Source organism: Lutjanus erythropterus, chromosome 18, assembly GCF_056507025.1.
Source record: "Lutjanus erythropterus isolate fLutEry1 chromosome 18, fLutEry1.hap2, whole genome shotgun sequence".
Classification (NCBI taxonomy): domain Eukaryota; kingdom Metazoa; phylum Chordata; class Actinopteri; order Lutjaniformes; family Lutjanidae; genus Lutjanus; species Lutjanus erythropterus.
The window spans coordinates 20,464,413-20,479,765 of record NC_139334.1 but is presented as its reverse complement, the minus strand read 5'-3'; the positions used below and the strand labels follow the sequence as shown (position 1 = coordinate 20,479,765).

General features: G+C 40.2%; 1 protein-coding gene across 5 annotated transcripts in view; it reads left to right on the top strand.

Moving 5' to 3' along the window:
- Positions 1–4,132: 4,132 nt before the first annotated feature.
- dnmt3ab (DNA (cytosine-5-)-methyltransferase 3 alpha b) overlaps positions 4,133–15,353 on the top strand; it is a 70,317-nt gene continuing 59,096 nt past the window's right edge. For 4 of the 5 annotated variants that reach the window (XM_084742924.1, XM_084742923.1, XM_084742922.1 and 1 more), the window contains exons 1-3: positions 4,133–4,267; positions 5,957–6,161; positions 11,884–11,991. In XM_084742924.1, coding sequence (XP_084599050.1) covers positions 6,081–6,161; positions 11,884–11,991 — 189 coding nt within the window. In that variant the 5' untranslated portion in view covers positions 4,133–4,267; positions 5,957–6,080. The remainder of the gene's footprint in view (positions 4,268–5,956; positions 6,162–11,883; positions 11,992–15,353) is intronic. The other variant, XM_084742921.1, reaches the window with a different exon arrangement.

Sequence of the window (15,353 nt, the reverse complement as noted above, 5' to 3'; positions counted from 1 at the left end):
TTGCATCAATTAACAATGTTATTAGTTACACCTGTGTTTGACAAATCAAAACGTCTGTTGTGCAAATGGTGAATTTGAGCCAGAAAAGGCTAACGGGACTCTGTATTTATCCCTGAGCAAAACTTCAGGTGTCACAGCAGCCAAACAGTACTCAGAGCGATACAGAGATACATGAAGAAAAAGATAATTTCATGCAAGAATGACAAAGGAATGTCAAAACTGTACAAATGTGACCACACAACTACTAGAATGGGGCCTATATGGTGTAATAGCTGAGGTTTGTGCAGTGGAATGCGCCAGTGTCAGCAACCACTACACAGTATATTTATAAAATGCTTTACCACTCAAACATCTGTGCCGACGCAGACGTATCTGAGCTGAGTATGAGCTCTGCACGCCTGCACTATAGAATGAATGAGACATTAGATTAAGAGTTCACACCAGTGTCAAGAAGTAAATATGCAGCGTTGTATTATCAGGACAATAACTATAGAAGGCACATGCTTCACTTCACTAGGCCTCAAAGCTGGCCCGAGGCATCAGCTAATTACATGGCTGCTTAGGGCCCCACAGCCACCAGGGGGCCCATAAATGCAGCACATTAAAATGGGGAAGCCTCCTCAGGCTCCTGTGTTCTTTTTTGTCAACATTTAGTAACATTACGTTGTGTTTGTTGTGCAGTTTTATTTTATACACTTTTTCAAAAGACGGAGGCTCGACTGAAAAGACGCGGCACTCTTAGAAATAAAGCTGCTAATTAGAGCCATAAAGCGTTCTTCAGATTGTCCCCACAGGAGAACCTTTTTTTTTGGTTCTTTGCAGACACTTTTATGAAGGTTCTGCTTGAAACTCTGAGTTTAACCTAGAACCCAATATAAAGGGTTAGACCTCAGTCCATCTGCAAAAGATTTCACCCAGGACCCCCCCCTGCAAGTTCGTACAGAGAATCTTTCTATGTGTAATGGTTCCTCCCAGAAACCTCTTCTGGGGTTCTATCCAGAACATTTCCACCTACTAAGTGTGCTAACAAGAGCCCATCCAGGGGGTCTTACTGAGAACCCATCTATATTCCCAGGGTTTTTCTAGAACACTCTTGGCGGGGGGGTTAACTGAGAACCCTTTTGTCCTCAAAGGTTTTATCTAGAACCCATCCAGAGGATCTACTGAGATCCTTTTTATAGTCCCAGGATTTTATCTAGAACATAGTAAGGTGGTTCTACAGAGAACTCATTTATATGCAAGAGTTTTTATCTAAAACCCACCCAAGTGATCTACCTAGAATTTTTTTATGTTCCCAGGGTTTTACTTAGAACACATTTAGGGGGTTCGACTGAGAACCCTTTCATATGCAAAGGCTTTTATCTGGCACCCAGCAAGGGAATTCTACCAAGAACCTTTTTATATTCTAAGGTTTCTATCAAGAACACAGCCAGGGGTTTCTACCAAGAACCCTTTTATTTTATGGTATAAAGAACCCTTGACAAACAATTGGCAGAAGACTTCTTCAAGGATTTCAGGAATCCTTGAAGAAGTCTTTCAAAAAGGGTTCTTAATGGAACTCTTTGACAAACACTTTCTTCAAAAAAGATTTCTTCAGAAGAAAATTGTAGTGAGTAATACAAATCTCTTCCTTCAAGAATAACCCTTTTGGTACCTTTTTTTCTAAGAGTCTACAATTTAGCAAGGTAATTTATTTCTTGCCTCACACTTATTCTAATTGTGGTTAATTATAAGTAATTAACACGTGCGCATGTAAAGGGGTGCTTGTTCCACCACAGAAGTATTCTATGTTCCCCGTCACACTTTTTGTACTCATTGTCTGGTCCGACACGTAAATGCTTAACTCAGTGTGTGTGTCTGCTCAGGGCGGCTCAATTTGTGATTTAGACCTCATTTCACAGGGAGCTAAAGAGCTGTATTTCTTCTCACAGTCAAGTTTAAGTGCTTTGTTTCTCTCAGACACTGAGGTAAATAAAACCTTTAAATCACACGGTGTCTCCTGTGCCTGACTTATCCCTCGCTTCTCTTTTAAACCTAAATGGGTAAACACTTCCTCCTAACAGGTCAGCTAAAAAATAAATGCAGTTTTAATTGATTAATACATGTGCCATTGGTGACATCTTTCAATTATATCTTTCTGTGTAATGTGATACCTTTGTATTGGGGGAGGGTCAAACACATTTTCTCGACAGCTCCATGTGCGTTTAGGCTGACGCAGCTCAGCCTACACACCGGTACCTCAGCAATTAAATCAGCATAAAACAAATGCCTCTAAGGGGAGCTGGTTAAAATAAGAAAAGGGCATTCGTCCTTGCACACAGGTCTAGTGTTTATATTTGCCCTCGGGTCACATCAGAGGGGCACTTAGGGCAACTTGAGTGGTACTTATGGGGCTCCTGGGCCACTCACATGTCTCTCAGGTGTAATACTAGATATTAAAATATTTGACATGGACGTGCTCCAATCGGGCGCTAATATTTTAACCTTTAAATAAAGATTTTGAGACATCCTTGCGTGGGTCTGGTGGTTTTAGATGCAAATCATGTGATCCCAATACTCCTGGTTTAAATTTGTCTTTTGACCTGTATCGCATGTGACCCCCCTTATTTTATCCCGGTGTTTACTGTCTATTTGTCTACTGTCAAATGAATGTAAATTCCCAACAAATTTTAAAATAAATAAAGGGTAATTCAGCAGTGTTTTCTCAATGCCACGAGGCTCCTGAGAGGAATTCATATGCAGTATTGAGAAGAGATCTGGATATGAGTGTATTTCATGATAATTACTTAGCAGTGGTGTAGATTTGAGTCACATGACTTGGACTTGAGTCAAACTTCAGTCACAGATTTAATGACTTTAGACTTGACTTGATAAAATAAAAAAAAAAACTTGCAACTCAACTTGGTGAATCAAATCATGCCTACACTATTCGTTCCACTTTGTTTGAACCAGTACAACAGCATCCAGTCAAGTTGCAGGAGACAACCATGAAGCACTAATGTCACATTACTGAGATTAATTTGGAATAAATGCGACCAAATAAAATTTCATTCATGTACAAAAGCTGTGCAGTGGTTAATAAAAGTACACCAAATACATCACAAATTACAGATGAAGACATTACCAATTCAGACTTTGTTCAACATTTGAAGTTGCGCATAGAACGGTAAGTCGAGGTTAATATTAACAAAGCTAGCAAACTAATGCTGAACAAATGTTAGTTTAACAGCTAAGTAGCTTTGAAAGTCAGTGAAGCTGGAAACTCACTGTTACATTATGGCTTGTGTTGGGCAAGTAACTCGAAATGTGAGGTTACTTTTTACTCATTACTTCTTTAAAAAGTAATAACAATAGTAATAATATTACTTTACCGATTAAAAGTTACATTACTCATTGAAGTGCTGATCCAGTGAACTATTATATTTCAATTTAAAGTAACAAATTTGATAACCCATTAGTTACCGTGAGACAACAGCTAATGTAGCTGCTAAAAGCAGGCTTACTGTCTGATAGTGTTACATGATATGATAGGAAAAACATAAATTAAATCAAAAATATCATTGGACATTAAGCCCACAAGTAAAACAGACTAGATGTAATCAATCTTGCAATGTGATGTTAATTGTCTCCAAGCTAAACAACCAGTATGTTAGGTTAGAACAAAATAACAGTTATAACGTAACGTAACGTAACGTAACGTAACGTAACGTAACGTAACAAACATAGTCAGTGGGCCATATAACCGGGAAGTAAACCTGGAAGCTAGAATACTTTTTCGGCTTATGCGCTAGCTCTCATCGGTCTGAATGGGCGCCATCTTTGCATTCATTATCTAGTTTATTATAAAGCATTGGTGGTGAATATTGTTCATACAGGATGACTTATCCATCCTGTGAAAAAATGGGAAGTAGCAGGGTCCAGGTTATTCGATGCCGGTAAGTCCGTACAAGAACAGCCCTACCTGGGACTTGACTTATGACCTGACTTGAGAATTGTGACTTGTTAAATAATGACTTGCTCCCACCTCTGACCACTTTCACCCCTCCTCCCCCGCCCCTGTGCACTCCGCGGCGGTGTGGAGCGGAGCTCGACAGTCTTTAGGACCCGGTGGCAGCCGGCAGACAGTCTGCAGGCCCCTGCAGTGAGAGCGGTGCATCTGGAAGAGAGCTGGCCGGCTGGGGAGGTGGAGGACGGGGAGAGAAGAGGAAGGAGGCTCCGGGAGCAAGCGAGACAAAAAGGGTCAGGCCTGGGACTTGGGAAAAATCGGGTAACGAACACACAGCGATTCACGCGTTTAAATCCGTTTAACCCGGCACTGGTAGCCGCGCAGGAAGGGAAACCTTGATGTGAACAAAAACGTGAAAGCCCTGAGAGCGGAAGGCGCTCGATGGAAATGGGGAAATAGCAATTTAGGGGGGGTTTTGCTTTTTGCAGATGTGCTGATTGGACATCGCGATGTGCACTTGAACTTGACCGAATTTACAGCACAGAACCAGGACCGCGGCTCCTGAAAACACCGGCCTCATTAAATGAATTAAAAATAATAACGGGGATTTATTCTTGAGTGGCCGTGGCCTGTAAAAGAGCCACAACCCCCTGGGTCATATTGCAGACTTCCCCTGCTGTAAAGACGTCTAAAACTTTACAATTTTAACGCATAGGCGTGTGAATAATAAATGCAAGTCAGTCGGTGGCATGAATGTAAGCGTGTGGCCCGGTTGTAGCTTCATTTGCGGGGAAATGCGGTGACACTTACCGCCTGTGTGGCCCTTATAATAAATTATTTTTCAAGATTACACGTTCTGGTTGTTGCCAGCAATTATTTTTCAGCAGCGAAGACTTCATTCTTGCAGCTTATTGCATCTTTTAAATAAGTCAGAACCGGCTGTCATCAATCTGGAATTAACCCTTACAGGACATTAAACACATCCTATATGAATATAGATATATAGGCTGATGATTTTTTTTTTTGCACATTTCCACGAGTGCAACAGTGTGTGTCTCCGCTGTGTGCGCATGGCTGACTGCAGGAGTAACTTTAACCCAGACGCGTAAGGTGAAAATCAAATATTAATAATTTCTAAAAAAATAAATAAATTAATTAAAAAAAAAAGACCCAAACAATAAACTCTTCCTGGGTTTCTTCTGCAGCAGGTTATTGGGCGCTGATTAGCAGCCATTTGATGCCGACTACTGTACACCCATACATGCATGTGGTGTAAAGAAGTGGCCCAGGGCCTATAGGCGATAGTAGCCATACAGTATCCTATAGAAGCCAGCATGAGAGGTTCCTATACATGACGTGCACTCAACAAAGGAAACCTGATGCTCAGAAAGAGCCTCTTTATGACAGAAAATAACATTAAACCAAAGTGATTTGAGGAAATGTGCAGAAAATGTGCCAGGCTCATCTCTGAATGAAAACATCACAGCTGTAATACAGGGGTATCAAATATATGAGGAATGATCAAGTTGGACGATTATTTTATTTATTATTGATTAATCGGTCAATCATTTTCTCAGTTAATTGATTAAAATGTCTGAAAATTGTGAAAATCGTTTCCCAAAACCCAAGTTAATGTCCTCAAATGTCTTGTTTTGTCCACAACACAAAGATATCAGTAAAGAAACCAGTATATATTTGCATTTAAGGAGGCTGAATCAAGAAACTTTTCTTTGAAAAATTATTCAAACTGATTAATCGATCATCAAAATAGCTGGCAGTTAATTTAATGGATAAAAGATATTTGAGTTAGTGTCACAGAGGACTAAACAAACCAGAAAATATTCACATTTGAGAGGCAGAAATTAGAAAATTTCAACATATTTTTCGTAAAAAATGACTCAAAACAATAATTGCCATTTGATTTAATGGTTAACAACTAATCAACTAATTGACTAGTCATTGCTGCTCTATGAACAAGTTGATTGTCACTTTTCTCTCTTTATCTTCCAGGAGAGCGGAGAGAAGAGGGATCATCTCTCATTTCTTTATTTTCTTTGAGTTTATTTTCACCTCATCTTCTTCTACATCGCACCTCATCAGACATTACCCATAAGCCCCCACAAGACCCTTGACGATGCCGTCCAACACTGTCACCAACGCCACCACCACTGCATTCAAAGGCTCAGACTATGCCGATTCACCTGGAAACAGAATGGTAAGAAAGAAAACACGTGTGAAATATAAAAAGTACGCCTCAGGAATCCCACTTGAGGTATTTATGAGGCTCCTCTGAAGCTTGGCATGTTGGTGAATGACTCGGGATTTCTCAGCTTTATTGCTAGTAGTGGGTTCAGAGAGTTTATTCAGTCGTGTTTTGGCTTTTTTGAATGACTCGGGCTAAGCTGCTGATTAATTTTAGAGTTGACTCTTCCATCATTGTAAAATGCAATTTTCTGAAAGGCCTTGGAGTCACCAGAGCTGATTTAAAAGGAGATTACTCACTCCAGGACACGTCCAGCTATGATGTAGCGCAGTGTGCCTTTTAGTATTTTCCTAAAATATCTGTAAAGAGTGGATGTGTGCATGCATGCATGAATGTGCGTGTTTTTTAGTGTTATTACTTTGATATTAGGTTGATGGAGCCTTGAATTAAGATGCATGTGGTTTGTAAAGTCACTTCAGGTCAAAGCCAATCAAAACCTCACCTAAATTTATGAATGGAGCTCATCAATCAGTCAAGCTAATGTCTTATTGATCTGCAATCCAAAGACTTCCTGGAGTTGATTCGGTTGCTTCTGTTTGTTGGGAAAATACTTTTACAGGAGAATCCAACTGCATGGGGAGTGCCATGTCACCTTCCATGATGCTTCACTTCAGGTCAAAGCCAATTAAAACCTCTCCCAAATTTATGAATCAACCAATCAAGCGAATTTCGGCTTGATCTCAATCCAAAAACTTCCTGGAGTTGACTGTATTCCATCTGTGTATTGATAAATAGTTTGACTTTTAGTTGACTAGGGCTGCAACAAACAATTATTCTCATTGTCGATTAACCTGTCGATTATTTTCCTGATTAATTGATTACTTGTTTGCTCTATGAAATGGTGATAAATGTCAATCACTGTTTCTCAAAGCCCAAACTGACATATTCAAATGTCGCTTTGCCCACAAACTAAACATATTCAGTTTACTGCCATAAAGGAGTAAAAATATCAGAAAATATTCACATTGAAGAAGCTTTAATCAAATGATTTTGACTTTTTTCTTTGAAAATTACTCAAACTGATTAATTGATTATCACAATAATTGGTGATTAATTTAATAAGCCTGATCGATTAATAATTCATAAATCGCTGCAGCTCTCGACTTGATAATTTGTCTGGAATTTGATAAAATTGTCAGATTTTTACTGAAGAATCCAACAGCATACAGAGTGTCGTGTCTTCGCCTCAAGTCAAAGCCAATTAAAAGCACTCTCAAAATTATGAGCTGAGCTTATCAATCAGCCTGATTGATCCCTGCCATCCAAAAACTTAGTGGAGATTACTCAGTTCCACCGGTTTATTTATAAAATCGTCTGATTTTTCTGAAGAAACAAACAGCACGTGGAGTGCCGGGTCACCTTTCATCTTCACTTCAGGTCAAATCCATTAAAACCTCTCCCAAATTTATGATAGGAGCTCATCAATCAGTCAAGCTAATGCCTTATTGATCTCTGCAATCCAAAGACTTCCTGGAGTTGCCTCAGATCCTTCTGCTTATTGATAAAATAGTCAGATTTTTCTGAGGAATCCGACAGCATGTGGAGTGCCATGTCACCTTTCATGATGCAGACAGGCTCATTATCACAGTCTGTGTGTAGCTGCAGCATCACTGATGCTCCACGGCGGCAGCAGCAGCGGCAGCAGCAGCATCACGGAGGAGGCTGTAGCGGGATGCAGCTGTATTATGTGACATTTGCTGTTGTAATGGTGGTTGGTGACGTGGGCGTTGGCTGGTGTAGGTTGAGCCAGAGCTGGAATGGCTCTCCAGCTCCAGCTCTTTTACTGGGGGGGGATCTGTCCTCTTCCTCTACGTTCCCATTACACAGTACTGCCCTTAGTCTTGTTGCCTGGCAACAGACATTGCCTTAAATAACCGGCTACCTAGACGGAAATAGTGCTAGAGATATTGACAATGTAGTAGGGTTCACTCCAGGCAACAACAAACCATATTTCAGGCTGCTTTTTTGTTGTTTTTTTTCCTTTTTTTCCAGAAAATATTAGAGTGAAGCTGTGTGTGAAAATGGCGTGTTATTTCCATTCAGTGTGTCTGAGCGCTCGCGCTGGGAATTGGATGAACGGTGTTGTGTAGGCTGCTCCTGCAGGCACCACTGAATTGTGTCATCCATGTAAGTGGTTCCCAAATGAGCCTGCACACCAGGCTGCACTCAAAACGTGCTATTATCTATGCAAATTCTGCCGCCCTGTAAGGAAAAACTGAAGCACCAGGCTCTCTATTAGTAATCACACAATGAACGGGGACCATCTGCAAAACACACCCTCTCACAAAAAGCATCAATATCTACATTTAAAATTACCATTAGCGGTAACCTTTGTATTTTTATCCTGAAATTTATTGATGAATATTTTATGATGATTTTTCCAGATTTATATTTATCAGTTATAACCCCAAGCCCATTAATCACAGCATCAGTCACTCACTTACATCTATCTCTTTATGCAAATCAGTTTATCACCCTGGGACACTAATGGTTGATGGATTTATTCCATTTTAGCAGCAAACACTCTCAGGACGTAACATGGCCTGACCTTTGAAATTCCTGCCGCCCGTGTTTATTAACATCCTCCATCCTTTAAATTATTTAACAAGTCGAGTCTGCTGGAGTCTGTGCGTGCATCGGTCCAGGATGTTTTTATGGCATCTTTACTGGACAGTAGGAAAAACAGAGCATAGAGAGAAGTTGATGAGATGTCACAGAGGCTCCTGGCTGGTGTTCCCATGTGTACCGTGACTTATCAGCCTGCGTCGCCTGATCAGGCTTTTATTGTCACTGCAAATGTTTTTGGTCACATAAAAGGCTTTATTTTCATTGCAGTTATCAAAAACGGTGACCTTCTAGTTAGCCAGGTAGCTTTGTCACTTTTTGAGTCATGCACATTCAAGCGCCGAGCTCACATGGACTTGAAAAAGAGAACAAAATACCTTTACAGTGGTGAAGGTTTGTCAGATATGAATGGAACTTATTGCATGCGCAAAAAAGAAGTTCTTCCTTTCTGTCTTCTGCCCAAAATGCTATTGTATTTAGAGTACGGTTGCAAATTTTCTGCATTTTCCTCAACTGAATGCTGACACTTGATCATGAATAATTCATAGGACACAAAACACACATTTTCCCCCTTTTTTTCCTCATTGTTTTTTTCTCATTTTCAGTTTAGGTTTCCTCATTCAACAAATGGCTCCACCCTGCAAAACAATGTCAAATGAGGTGCATTTATTTTCATTTTAGACTATAGATTAATTATCAATTAGTACATTTTTATTTGTTAAATTCTTAACAGCAGGTAATTGATTTTCAAATTCTGCTTCCCTATATTGTCATACATTCTGGTAGCAGTGATATATTACTCCAACTAGGACTGGGAAATGTATCAATATTATATTGATATTGTGATATGACGCTAGATATTGTCTTAGATTATCCTTACATCATGATACGGCCTAAGTGTTGTCGTTTCCTGATTTTAAAGGCTGTCTTACAGTAAAGTGTATTTTTTCTTCTACCTGTTCTTTTATTTGTCTTTACCCGCTTAGCCATTATCTCCACATTGCTGGTGATTATTTATCAAAAATCTCAGTGTTAAATTCATATGGAAGCAACACTAGTCATGCCTACAGTATTGTTGCATATCACACAGACCTCACTCCAACCTGTCAATATTTGATCAGCACATAATATTATTTTCAATTATTATATATTTTTTCTAATCAAGATGTGATAGCAAAAAGGTTACATCTGAATATATTATTTTCAGTAAAAATCTTATATGTAGTAAATAGGCTTCATTCTTTTGCTTTGCATCTTTTTGCTGTGTAGGAATGTCTTGTTTTGTCATATTTCTGGACGTGGTCAGCAAAGCTGCTGGGGCAAACTTGAGTGCAACACCACCAAGGGCAGGATGGCTTAAAGGAGCTGTGTGTACGTCCAGACAGCCTCCAATTTTAAGATTGGTTCTCTTGTTTGAAGTTGCACCGCCTCTTGTCTGCCAATTAAATCAACCTGAGTCTGCTGTGCCTGCAGCCAGACAATGTCAAGGCAGATGGCCATGTTGTGAAAGATCTTCATTATGAAAATCACATAAAGGCTCTAACACTCTAATACTGTACAGTCTAAGACTTCTTTACCAACATATAGAGGTTTCAACTTTATTGACCATCTGTTAGAAAAGTAATCAAGAAGTAATCAAATGTAATAAGTTATCACTTCAAAGTCTGGATAGCACAGTGATTTTGTACCATACTGAAGTGCAGTCTCAGAGTAGATTTTATTTTAAATTTTAACTAGTTTCCAGATAGTTTTGAGATCACGTTTTGGAGCAAGAAGATTATGTAATTGCACATGTGCAGCGTAGAGTGTTGTCACACTAGTTCGCCTCTCATTTGGGAAATTAAAGGTGTTGCACCCAGGGCTGGGTATTGTTTAAAAACAATACCAGTACTAAAACACTTCATCTGCAACCTTTTTTTTTTTTACCACTTTCTTTTTGTGGATCTGTGGAAACTCCTACAGCATTTTATACATTTATTTTCAACATTTTTCTTTTAGCAATACTTTACAACATTTTAGTACATCTTCAAAAACATATAAATAGTTATTTTTTTCTAGATCTTAGTGCAGAAGAGATCCAGTGCAGGTATCATTTGACTGGAGAAGTTTCAATACTACCTGGTACTGGGTTATTTCAGTTGATGCCTTATAGGGATTGCGTACTGATGGCCAGCCCTAGTTGCACCTGTCCCGGGTCTCCCCTACTTGTCTTGATGTATTTAACACCATCCATTACACAATGACAAAGTCATGCAGTATCTTACAGTAATCTTCTCTCATGTCATCCTACGCCACAGTGCTTAAGATTAAAATAAAAGTCCTTAACAACAAGTCAGCAGAGGGCCGTGGTTAGCTGAATGCCTTACAGTGCAGAGAGCTCATTTATCTTGGAGGGAATCTCACATTCAATACTGAAGGAATTTAATAAGGACCCAGCCCTCCACCCCCCACCGCAGCTGTCAGCAATGGCCTTGCAGTCTCATTTGCATTCAGACCTGGTGCTGGTGGTCCTATTCAGTCAATATTGAAACTCAAAGCATCTACATTAGGATCATCTTTTCTCCCATCAACCCCAGGGGTACTTGGTGGTGGCGGACATGGGGCTTTGTTCATGGGGGTAGACAGTTTTATTAATCAAAGGGAAATTGCAGCAGGGGGAAGGTGGGGGCCGGTCGACGTCTTTGTAACGGTGTCAAGAGGGGATTGTCTGTGGAAGGTCAGCGCTGCGTCCGTGGAGCTTTCACTTCAGCCCAGTTCAAAGCGATGTGCCATTCAATTTCTATCTGTCTCATTGTCCGCTCACGCCAAAGACACTCAAGGACCCTGCTGCAGTCCCCCCAAAATGTTCAAGTGTTTCAGTGCGGTGCAGTTTTGTGTGTGTCCTGGACATCTAGTATCACTCCTGGTGCATCGTTGGCTGAGGTGAATCTGCCACTTAGCTTACTGTACGCACAAATACAGGCTTTCATAACCTGGAAAGATGCAGTGTCCTATGTGCATCCAGGCCTGAAATGAAAATTGGACACTCCCATAGATAAGGACACTGTTACGGCTATTATTACAGTCCAAATCCTGGTGTACATGATGTGCTCTGCTTTTCTTTTAACAGGGTGAAAGCACAATACTGGACATGGACCTGATGACAGAGGAGATGTCAGCTAAAAGTAGTGCCTCTTGTAAAGTTGGCAAGCCTGGAAGGAAGCGCAAGCAATTTTCAGTGAGTATTGATCTGACATGTCAGAAATTTTACAACTCCATCCATCCATGCATCCATCCATTCATCCATGCATACTTGTTTTGTAGTGATCTTCTATGTCGTACAATATATTGGCTAAATTTTGCATGTAGTCAGTATTAGATATCAGCTAGTCCTTGACCACAGCAACTAAAAACTTTTTATTTATTTAGTAGCGTTCCAAATTTGTCCTGTTGTTTAATTGGAAGAATGGGTCGATGCCGTTTTAGGAACTTCCAACCCTTCAAGAAGTTCTGTAGTCTGGGTCACTTTACACCAGAATTAGCGCATATATGCAGGTTTTTTAAGTGCAGCTAAACCTGCTAAAATTAAGCGATTAACCCTTTTATCATTGCCATCAGATGAACTGATGTGTGAATCTGATGTGCGCCGAAAGTCGAGACTCAACTCATGTCTGTGCAGGAGAGCAGACAGACAAGCGTGTCTGTGCTATTTTCGTAGCTTCAAACTGAATCTTCGTTTAGTTCCCTTTCTCTCCGTTTCCGGATTTATCTGCTTCATAATAAAAGCGTTTAGATCACAAAATAACTGGGAACTTTTATTGTGAAGGACACTTTCAACTTGCTGGTGCATCGAGTCAAATTAAGTCAAGCCAAGCAGCACATGTGTATGAAAAAGGAAAAAGAAATTACAAATGGAGGCGAACAACCTTCACTGCTTCTGCTGAAAAGGGGACATGTCCACCTGAGTGTCATGTTTCTATCACTGCTGATTGAAGCCGGAGCTGTTAAATACTCATGACCACTGCAGAGTGATTTGACCCGGGAATGAAAGCAAATTGAAGACAAAAGACAGATGTTAGTGGGGGTTAGTGGGATTTTCATCCAGTGTAAAAGGGGCTTTAGTGTCCCATGCTGGTGGAAATGGGTTAAGGCCGACCGGGTTATGCTCGATAAGAACTATTTCATATGGAGCGCCATGGTAGCTGAATGATTACAGTGTGTGCCACATAGCCCCAGTCTTCCAGCCAGGGTCCTTTGTTCCCTTTGTTGCCTGTCTGCCTCCTCAATGTCAAATAAAAGGCAAAAACACGTTGTTCAGTCACAAGTTAAGGCAGCTGTTCTGGACGTCCACGCTCGCAGAGTCGAAATCCTGCTGTCTTTGAGAAGGGCGGGACACGATTAATCACTTGTATTTGGGGATAAATGTGCGAGTTTTCAGACAGAGGTCTTTGTTGTATTGCACAGAAATAGTTGTGTGTAGAATATGAAAAGGGAGGTTGAAAGAGAGGTTCAAACCAGGTTTACTTCCTCACCTCCTCCACACAGCTGGGCAACCGTTGCGTGAGGTGGGTGTGAATGTCGGATTGCAGACATTGTTGGACACAGTGCCCACAATTGTGTCATCAGAAAGGTGCGTGTCTTTGAAGAGCATGTTTCAGATGGTGTTTGATCATCTGATAAGCAAAATATGTGGAGGTGAGTTAATCTGAAATTACACTTACTATACTATATGCTATGAGTGCTTGGGTCTACATGATCTACGCACAGGCTCTTTACCGACGTCCGTGTACCTACAATTTTCTGTGACTGCACTATACTGCAACAAGCTATGTCCTATAAACCCTTCAAACTAAAATTCCCCTGTTATTTTGTTATCTGAAAGCTTTATTATAAAGCAGCAAACCTGGTTCTCATCAGCACTAACTTAAAACGACTCCTAGTGAACTTAAACTGAGTATGAAACAATGTAATAAAACAGAAACTTGAAAGTACAAACAGCGACACAGAGGAGAAACTAAACCTCAAACCACAGAGACTCATTTGGAAGCTACAAAGGTACAGAGCACTGGACACACAGACACTTTTAAAAGTGTCCTTCTCTCTGCTCTCCTGCATGCACGACTTGTGTCTTGGCTTTCTGGGGCTCCCAGACAAACAAACAAAAAAAGGGCAAACTCGTCGTCTGACAATGGAGAAAGGGTCAACCACATATTTTAAGTAGGTCTACCTGGGTTTAAAAAACCTGTTTGTATGCACTGATTTTGAAGTAAACCAGTATAACGAAATGGCGTTCACAGCTGTTTTTGTACACGTTGTTTTGGGAGTATATTCAGGCTTTAAGTCTGCAGATCAAGCAGATTCCAAAATGAACTTTTTTGTCAACTAGTGTGTGTTATTTTATTTTTTTTTACCAGCCATTTAACAGACTACCATTCTTTTTATTTTGTGAGTGAAACAAATCTACCACTTGCATATTTTACCAGCACTTTGTCTGGTGGCTGCTGTGAATTTTGGTTAGTGTGGTCAAGTGAAGTCAAGTCAGTTTTATTTATATAGTGCCAAACCACAACTGAGGTTATCTCAGCGCACTTTTCTTACAGGGTCTGAACTTTTTCTCTCAAGCTGTCTTTTTTTTTCCTGCTCTCATTCAAAACGAGTGCAACACCATGAAATGAGCGCCTCTGAGGAAGAACTGTCTCCCTTTTGGGACTGCGGCACTTTGGAACGATTTTTGCCGCATGACACATCATATGAACTAGATTGTTTTAAGCAAACCCCGTCCTTAAGTGTCACATGATGGTCTAAACGCTAATTCAGAGACTGCAAGCAGTAAAAAGCCAGGGTGAAACATCAGGAAAAATTAGAAAATTTCTGTTTTGTTGCTAGGAAACTGAGAGAATTTAAAAATATTGAATATCTGCACACGATGACACCCATCAGCAGCCACTGCATAAAAATAAAGACGCAGTTTCAGTCTTCGGAAACACCACATATACTTTGTACTCATGCATAAACATCACACGCACTCCTCCATGTTTCTCAGCTACACACAAACACACTGCACCAGCACCATTTGTAATCTGTTTGAGATGTCTTTTGTAGTTAAATGCCCTGATTTAATAATGGCTCTTGGGCCAACGTGTATGTGGGTATTTTTTTCCCCGAGATGTTATCATTTACATAAGCCTCTGCTAAAAATCACGCTAATTAATTCTCACAGTATTATTCAAACAAACCAAAAAAGGGATTACAGAAATATTTACAGATATGTATGGTAGAGAGGGATGTGCCAGAGGGGTTGTGTCAGTGTGTATTTAAAGCAGCTGAGTGGTTACTACCAATCACAGATAAAGAAGAGCTATAGTCAGAATCAGGGAGCCTTAGTGGCTGTTTTTACAGCTTAATATGCTGTCTATAAGGCATTATTTGGATTTTTTTAAGTTTGAAGATTCCCTGCTTTTTTTATGTCTTTCTTTGTGTTAATTATTAAATGTCAGGTAAAGGCTGGTGAGTGGCTGTTGGAAGTGGTCTTCACAAACCCTGAGCCTTTTCCCGTAAACATTACGGACAAGGTCAAATTAAGTCCTCATAGAAAATGTT